At 57.1% G+C, this 8,852-nt stretch overlaps 1 protein-coding gene across 4 annotated transcripts; it reads left to right on the top strand.

The window, feature by feature from the left end:
- Positions 1–79: 79 nt before the first annotated feature.
- On the top strand, positions 80–8,665 carry FAM131A (family with sequence similarity 131 member A). 4 transcript variants are annotated; one of them, XM_006056722.4, is made up of 6 exons: positions 80–742; positions 3,013–3,155; positions 5,350–5,443; positions 5,665–5,847; positions 6,012–6,128; positions 7,606–8,665. In XM_006056722.4, exons 1-6 carry the CDS (start codon positions 706–708, stop codon positions 8,079–8,081), a joined length of 1,050 nt encoding a protein of 349 aa, XP_006056784.1. In that variant the 5' UTR covers positions 80–705; the 3' UTR covers positions 8,082–8,665. The 4 variants fall into 4 exon arrangements, with proteins under 4 accessions (XP_006056784.1, XP_006056786.1, XP_006056783.1 ...); XM_006056721.4 differs by lacking the exon at positions 80–742 and adding an exon at positions 2,054–2,368; XM_006056724.4 differs by lacking the exon at positions 3,013–3,155.
- The last annotated feature ends 187 nt before the right edge of the window (positions 8,666–8,852 follow it).

The following is an 8,852-nucleotide window of genomic DNA, read 5'->3' as shown; positions in this document are numbered from 1 at the left end:
GCCTCCTTTCCAGAGCTGGCACTGTAGCACAGTTCCCTCTAACTGGGCACCCCTCTTTCCTCTTCCCCTGTCTGCGATCTGGAGGGTTAGGAAGTCTTAGATGGTTGGCCCTCAAAAATGGACATGGTGGGGCTCCCTGTATATTAGAAGGGGAGAAAGGGGACATAGCCACGGGGTACTTAATGGGACACACTTGCTGGTCTTGATCTATGACAATGTGCTGTAAGACCCCTGTATGTGAAGACCCCGGGTTTCAGGCTGTTTTGAAGTTGGCACTTGCTATGGCTTCGAGGTCTCATCTGTGACCTGAGAGCCCAGGATAACAAAGAATGTCTTATGCCCCTATGCAGTATGACCAGCAGCCCCGGCCCAGTGAGTGAGCGTGACCCGTCCCACCAGACCCCACCCTTGATGCCTTGGGTCTGGGAGCACAGGACAAACCTTTTCTGACTTGGCCCCAGGCCGCCTCTACGTGGCTGTGACGTCGGCTTCGCCCCGCCCGCCTTGGGTGGTGACGCGGTGGCCACGCCCCCGCGCTTACGTCACCAGCCCGGTTCCCTCTCCCGGGAGCGTTGGCGGACGCGCGGCTCCCACCCCCTCCCTTCTCAACGGGCTCTCCCCTCCCCGGTGGCGGCCGCGGCCCGACCCTCTGCAGGGCGATGGCCCGGACCCCGAGCGCGGGCTAGCGTGGCTGGGTGCCCGGTCATGGGCTGTATCGGCTCCCGGAGCCCGGCGAGTCAGGGTAAGAGGCGGAGACCGGGCCCGGGTTGGGGAATCGGGCTGAGGCTACCCGGTGCGCGGGCCGCCGCGGGCGGGTGGGGACCTTGAGGAGGGGGCCGGTGTTGGGAGAGGGAGGAGCCTGCACTGGGGAGGCGGGCCCGGCAAGAGGAAGGAGCGGGCCGAGCCGGGAGGGGGGTAAACCGATTCAGGCTCGCTCCTAAGGCCTGCTACTGCCTCTGGGCTCTGCAGGGTGGACTCGTGGTCTTTCCGCTTGCATCCCCACCGCTGAGGGTGGCAGGAGGCGCACAGCCTAGAGAAGGGCTGCTCAACCCTCTCCAGCTCGTGGCGACTGACCTTGCATGCTCACTCACAGTCACCTCCCCCTCTGCCTACACCTCTCCTCTCACTGTCCTGGGAGTGGCCCTATGCTGGGAACCTGTCTTCTCCTAGCTGTGTCCCAACCCCCTTCAGGAGGTAGCCTGCAGACGCTGGCCAAGCATCCTACCTTGGAGTTTTTGACCAAACTTATTACCCACTTCAGACTCCGTAGGTTGATGAAGGGGACTGCAGCCCCATTTGGGGGCACCTGTGAACACCTGATCACCTCTCATCTGTAAAAAACTGTTTTAGTCCCCTGACCCCACTCCCAACAAAAACAGAACTCACTCTGCCCTGTGGAGGGAAACAGGAGCATAGAGGGAGGCTGTTGGGGCATCCTTTCCACAACTGCCGACCACTGCCTGGGCCTTGGTTCCCATAGATTGTGGTGCACACTAGGGCCTGGCCTTAGTTTAGTGTCTGAGGTAGGCCAGCCTACTTTACTCCCGTGTCATGGATTTCCCCAGACCTAAAGCCAGGCAGTAACTTGTGACGTGTGTAGGGTTGGGTTTGGAATGAGTCCTGGGCTTTTAGGGCAGGCGGTCAGGCACAGAGGCCTTAGTGTGGGTGTTACTTGAGGTTCTTTGGGACTAAGACTCTAGCTGAGACATGTATTTGACTGGGGTTCCCATGAGGAATTCTAGGATTTGTAGTCTTAAATTAATCTCATGACTTTTGAAGCTGAGAAGCAGCAGGCTGCTCTGATCCCTCTGGCCCTGCTAAGGTTTGGCGTTCAGGAAGTCATTCCCTCCTGCAGTCAGGAGAGTTTGGCTGACTCCATGACTGGCCTCGAGAGCCCTGATTAGGTACCAGCTGGGGGCCAGGGCTGGCCTGTAACCTTGTGTCTTCCTTCTGGTTGGTAGTGTTTCTGGGGACCACCAGCTGGCTGAGGCTCAGGGACAGAGACGGCTGCTCCAGCTAAAGGTCAGTTGTGATGTACAATTGCCTGTTGGCACTGTCTAGGGGATGGGCCTCAGCTCCTGAGCTCCAGAGAGCTCAGCTGGGCCCAGGCACTCCCACCTCCTCAAAGCCATGAGGCAGAGTGTTCTCCTTCTGTGACTAGGCACAGGTTCCAAGTGGGGAGGGGACTGGCTCAGCATCCGGAGCCAAAATAGGAATAGAACTGGGAGCTGAGCCTGGAGCGGTTCTGGGCTTTTGGTTCTCTGCATCAACACAGCCAGCATGCCTATGATTTCTGTGCTGGGCAAAATGTTTCTGTGGCAGCGTGAAGGGCCCGGAGGACGATGGACTTGTCAGACAAGTCGAAGAGGTGAGGCCAGGGACATAGATGTGATTTGGGAGGTGATGGGAAGCTGAGGAGTAGGATGCTCAGGCGGCAAGAGGAAAATTACTCTGGGTAGCTATTGGGAACCAGGCTGAGATAGGAACAGACAGGCTGGGGCCAGACAGGGCATCAGGAAAAAGCCTTAGGGGACTGGGACGAAAGTCAGAAAAATCACAGGTTTGTCAGAAAAGAAGAGTAAAGAGCTGCGCACAAGCTGAGGCTGGCCAGAGGAAAGAACCATAGGGAGCTTGTAAAGGGTCCAAGTTGGTGGTAGGGAGAGGGGGTGATGTTGGTGGAAGAATGTGGTGTGTTTTCCAAGAGGAATGGGTAGGTTGAGAAACCTGAGAAGGTTCAGAACTTATCAAAGTTGAGGTTTCATACCTAGGGTTTTGATAGAATATATCTTGAGGAAGATGGTGGGGAGTGTCTGCCACAAAATGGCCCCGGAAGCCTGAAGGTCATGGCTGTGAGGATAGGGGCTTTCAGGCTTGTGGAGAGCACCAGGTGGATGCTCAGGTTCTAGGGGCTGGGGGATGGGGTACGGAGAAATGATAAGGGCAACACCCGATGAAAGTGGGGATCTCGGCAGAAGTAGGAGCCTAGCTGAAAGCCTTTCCCCCACCCCTCAGTGGCCTCGGACCCCGCGTGGGCTGTGGAGTGGATCGAACTTCCTCGAGGCCTCTCTCTGTCTTCCTTGGGATCTGCTCGGACTCTCCGAGGCTGGAGCCGGTCCTCCCGCCCTTCCTCAGTGGACAGCCAGGACTTGCCAGAGGTGCTGGGCCCCTGGTGTTGGTAGGGGGAAGGGGGCCCCTGCATCCACGTGAAGGGGATCTGTGTGCCCCACCCCCGCTTCGCCAGCCAGCCTTGCTTCTGGCTCCCTTTTCCTGCAAGCGGAGGCGCTATCCGGCCACCGGGGCCACAAGGCCGCCCCCGCGCGCCGGTCTGCTCTGCTCGGCGCTGTGCCAGCGGGCGGGCTTGCTTGCGCCTTGGGCCCTGACGTCAGCGCATCCCGGGCCGTATCCCGGGAGACCCTGTTGCATGGTGATGGGTTGCCAGGGAGACATACACCTTTTTCTCTGGGCCTGGGCCGCAGCTGCGCGAGCGCAGGCAAGGATGGCGATGGCTGGGGGGAGTGATGGGAGGGCGGGAGAGCGAACCAGGGAACACCCACCAGGTGCTCCCCGCCAGGCTGGGCCTGAAGCTGCCGGCGCCACCCTGGGGGCCCTGTCAGCCAGGTATTGAAGGGACGGGGTGGGCCTGAGGTCAAGGGGGCAGGTGGAGCCCGTCTTCTGAGGGGTGGGAATGTGTTGGAGGAGAGGTCAGCAGTGCCGGGGACGGGGCGTGTGCCTCTGACTTCATTCATTCATTGAGGGAGACGTTTCCCAGGGCTGCCAAGGAGCACCGAGCCAGGTGTAGGGTGGAGGTAGGAACCCAGGTGAATCAGACTGAGGCTTTGCCACCCCAAAATTCCTCAGGAAAGATGCAAGGACATTGCTGAGCTGGGGGTGCAGGCATACAAGAAGACAGAGAAACTGTGGACTGAAAACATAATTAGAAGGTGGTGGCACTTGAGAATTGGGCCTTAAATGATAGGGAGCGTTTTGTCAGGCAAGGATGGCATTCTTAGCCCAGGGGAAAGCTGCGTTCCTTTGCCTGGAGGGAAGGTGGGAAGGTGGGCTTTCACTGGGCAGAGGAAATCACTGGTGGATTCCAAGCAGGTCTGGAGGCAGCCTAGGGCCTCACAGAATGGATTCCTTCAGTGCTTGACCATGCAGCTTCCACTTCACTGGGCACTGGAAGAACCCAGGAAAGATTTTAAATAGGGACATGTTGTGACCGGCTGCACTCCAGGAAAATTACTTGTTTATTTTTATACTTTGCCTAATTCATTCAGCCTATGTATTTTCAGAGCTACTCTGTACCAGGCCCTGTGTTAAACACAGGGTGGGTGCAGCAGTGACCAAGGGAGACCAAATTCCTCATAGAGCTGAAAACCAACAAGAAGTAAGGAGACACAGGAAACAGACCATAGTGACACACACAGGGTCTGTTGATAGAGGATGGCAACTGGCTGTAGGCTACAGAGGGAGCCTGGACTACTGCTAGGGTGGCCAGGAAGGCTCTCTGAGAGAGTGATATTTCAGCCAAGACCCTAAAGATGAGGAAGAACCAGTCATGGGAAGCGGGGTGGGGAACACTTACATACACAACATTCTGGGCTGAGAAAACGGTGTGGAATTGGAACTTGGGGGACCACCGCTTGCGCTAATCTGAGCAGGGGGCACTGAGGGTGCACCCTTGAGAAAGGGCTGTGGCAGTAGGAGTAGAAAGGATGACAGTAGTATAGAAGGCAGTTTGGAGATGGAGTCGTTAGGTGTTAATAACAGATCTAGGTAAGCAGGCTTAGGGGAGAGCTGATGGTAATGCTGAACTTTGGAGCCAGGTGGAGTGGGAGAATGGTGGGGTGGAACGAAGTCAGGAAGTCTGGTAGCAGGACCACATGTGAGGAGAAGGTGTTGGGCTTGGTTTTGATCATACTGAGTTTGTGGCCCTTGTAAGCTCGATAAACAGCTAGAATGGGAGATCTGAAGACCGAGATGGGCAAGGGGGAGAGAACCTGGAGAAGTCCCACTTGCCATGCATTTGGCCTCCCCTCTTTGCTATTCTGAAAGGCCCCACTCCATTTATTTGTCAACCTGCTTCCCTCCCTGCAAGCCAGGATGTGGCAGGTTAGCTGCAGTTCTATTCCCTTGGACCTGCTCATGTCTATGTTGTTTCCTGAGTGGACACAGTTTGCAGATCTTGGCCTCTTACTTTCTGACATATCCCAGCGGCAACTGGGACATCAGAGATGCTCTGGCATCTCTTCCGAGCTCCCACATCTCCTTGATGCCTTGGGTGGAGTATGGGCCTGTGGGGGACACTGCTATCAGAGGGGCACTCACCCTCTGATGCTGTCACCCAAGGTGAATGTTGGAGACACAATCGCAATGCTGCCCAAGTCCCGGAGAGCCCTAACTATCCAGGAGATTGCTGCGCTGGCCAGATCCTCGCTGCATGGTATGCACCCCCTTTGTCCTTTTGCACATGCCCTTGGGGACTGTATCCTGTGAGCTTTTGCTGGGCTCCCTCTTTCCTCTCTTTCTCAAATGAATCCCAGCTCCCTCCTCCCGGCCAAAGACACATGTGGACTCTTAACTACCATCACCTCTCCCCTCTCTTCCCAGATGCTCTCTGGTCTGTGTCCTTACCAGCTTTCCTCATTCTGCACCCCCTTCCAGGTATTTCCCAGGTGGTGAAGGACCACGTGACCAAGCCCACTGCCATGGCCCAGGGCCGAGTGGCTCACCTCATTGAGTGGAAGGGTTGGAGCAAGCCAAGTGACTCGCCTGCTGCCCTGGAATCAGCCTTTTCCTCCTATTCGGACCTCAGTGAGGGTGAACAGGAGGCTCGCTTTGCAGCAGGTGGGTACTGAAAGGGTTTATCGTAGGGATGCTCATGTTCATCTCCTCGGGCCTGATGTGGGGGTTGGAGTCTTTCTGTACCGCTGTGTCTTCCCTCTCCTGTGTCTAAGCTGAGCCCTCATCTCAGCTCACCTCTGCTAAACAAACTCTGTCCTTCCTGTCAGGAGTGGCTGAGCAATTCGCCATTGCAGAAGCCAAGCTCCGGGCATGGTCTTCGGTGGATGGCGAGGACTCCACTGATGAATCCTATGATGAAGACTTTGCTGGGGGAACTGACTCAGGTGAGGGAGATATCTCATGCCAGTGCTGCCAGCAGAGGTGGAACCGCCTGACAGGCCTTGTGGTTCAGAGCTCAGGCTTTGTTTTGGAAAGGGAGACCCAAAATGTCCTCAGCTTGCAGAAGGGGAGAGGAGAAGGACAAACTGTCCAGACAGTCCTTGACATTCCAAGGGCAGGATAGCTGGCTACCACTGGTGAGTGGGCAGTCAGCGGTTGGAAATGGGAGTGGTTCCTTTTCCATAGGTGCTGAGCCTTCTTTGCCTGTCTGTGCAGTTGGGCTTCACAATCCTTCAAGTGAAAGTCGCTCAGTTGTGTCCCACTCTTTGCGACCCCATGGACTATGCAGTCCATGGAATTCTCCAGGCCAGAATACTAGAATGGGTAGCCTTTCCCTTCTCCAGGGGATCTTCCCATTCCAGGGATTGAACCCAGGTCTCCTGCACTGCAGGCAGATTCTTTACCTGCAGAGCCACCTTCAAACAAACAAACAAACAAAAAGCCCAGAGACCTCACCGATGCATTCTGTGCAGCTGATCTCTGAGGGTCTGCTGTGTCCTGCCTTGCCCTCTCAAGGCAGCCTTCTGGCAGCTCAGAGGAGCTGCAGTGCAGCAGCACAGCTCCCTGCAGGGCTGGGGCCCCAGGAAAACAGGAAGGCTTGCTGGGCTGGGACCGCCCACAGGGCCTCTGGCTCCAGCTCGGGATCCTTGCCCTATCCCTCCAGCCGAGGCCTGCCTGTGGATCTTTCCCTGGGCCTGGGCTTGCAGAGGGGACCCTGCAGGAGCTGTGCAGCTGTGCAAAGGCCCTCCTTTCATCTTCCAGTCTCTAAACCACGTGGCTTACTTTCTCTGTAGCTTCTAGCCTCAAACCTCACAGGTCACCATCCCCCCACCCCTTTGCCTTTGAAGATTGCCTCTACCCATTGGCCCATCCCCTCCAGCTAATTAACAAGTTCTCCAGGGTGGGCAGTACATTAGAGCAGATTGGGGATTGCTGCTGTGGTCTTAAGGGGACTGATTGTGTTTTTGTTTGAGTTCCAGGCCTGTTTTGACCCCTGGTATAATGATAACGACCAACATTTATCCAAGGCCACTACTAGCCCCTGTGGAATCTGTGGAAGTTAGAAAAGGGGTCGCCTTTTTCTGGTGGGGATAGCCCCGTGCCTGGGCATGTTGCTTGGCGGGGACTGTGGGCTGAATTCAGCCTTGGACAGGCGCCCCTTGTGCAGTGAGCCACCTGCACCACGTATGGTATCCCTGTATTTATTGACTCTCACCAAGTTCCAGAGTCTGTTGTTCTCTCAAAAATCCCATAAAGTTATAACCTCCAGTTCACCGTTAAGGAAACTAAGGCACTGAGAGGTTAAGCAACTTGCTCCAAGTTACTCAGCTCCTGTGAGGCTGGGAGCCGGGAGGATGTGGCTTCTAGGTGGGCCAATTGAAATGGGGCTAGCAGGGCTGTCTTCTTTCTCTCCCCCTGCAGACCTGGCTGGGCAGCTGCCCCTGGGGCCCCACCTTCAGGACCTCTTCACTGGCCACAGATTCTCCCGGCCTGTGCGCCAGGGCTCCGTGGAACCTGAGAGCGACTGCTCGCAGACCGTGTCCCCAGAGACCCTGTGCTCTAGTCTGTGCAGCCTGGAGGACGGGTTGCTGGGCTCCCCAGCCCGCCTGGCTTCCCAGCTGCTGGGCGATGAGCTGCTCCTCGCCAAACTGCCCCCCAGCCGGGAAAGTGCCTTCCGCAGCCTGGGCCCACTGGAGGCCCAGGACTCGCTCTACAACTCCCCCCTCACAGAGTCCTGCCTTTCTCCTGCTGAGGAGGAGCCAGCCCCCTGCAAGGACTGCCAGCCGCTCTGCCTGCCACCAGTGAGCAGCTGGGAACGGCAGCGGCAAGCCTCTGACGTAGCTTCTTCTGGGGTGGTGTCCTTAGACGAGGACGAGGTGGAGCCGGAGGAACAGTGACCCAAATCATGCCTGGTGGTGGCATGTGTCCCCTGGCTGCTTCTGGGGACAGAGCCTCCATGCCCCAGCGTGGGCGAGGCTTCCAGCAGAGCTCCAAAGCCTGGAGGGCTTCTGGGAGCACTCACTCCTCCATTGTGTGTTTGCATGAAAGTGTTCAGAGGAGAGAGGGGCCAGGCTGGGGGCGCATGTCCTGCCCCCACTCCTGGGGTTTGCCGGGGGATGCCCGGGGCCCCTGGGGCATGGCTACAGCTGTGGCAGACGGTGATGTTCATGTTCTTAAATCAAAAATACCACGTACACATTTCCTCCTCGGGTGATGTGAACCCCTAAGGGGGTGGCTGTGACTGGGCTGTAGAGCAGGAGGGAGCCCCACCTCTCCCGCCCTCTACCCCTGCCTCTCCTCTGCTTCTCTTCTCACCTCCGAGTCCATGTGCAGTGCTTGATAGAACTGCCCCCGCCCGGGGGGGCTGGCTCCAAGCCTCCTGGAGCCTCTGGATCGAGCTGTCCCCCCAAGGGCCCCTTGCCCAGCTGGGCTTGTGCTGTGCTTCACCTCTCCATCGTCTCTAAATCTTCTTTTTCTTAAAGAGGGGTCTCGGTCTATTCTTTCAGTCGGATCTTCTCTGGGAGGCCATGGAATGACGAAAGCCTGTACCCTTGGCCCTCTTCCTGGCCCCTGTGATGGGGTCTAGGCCTTTCCCTAGCTACTTGAAGGACGTGTGGGCAGGGTACTGGTGGCTCGAAGCCCAAAGGCTGCCCCATTCACTCAGGAGT

Source organism: Bubalus bubalis, chromosome 1, assembly GCF_019923935.1.
Source record: "Bubalus bubalis isolate 160015118507 breed Murrah chromosome 1, NDDB_SH_1, whole genome shotgun sequence".
NCBI classification, from domain to species: Eukaryota; Metazoa; Chordata; class Mammalia; order Artiodactyla; family Bovidae; genus Bubalus; species Bubalus bubalis.
Note: the sequence above shows the minus strand (reverse complement) of the source record. Positions and strands in the feature narration are given on the sequence as shown.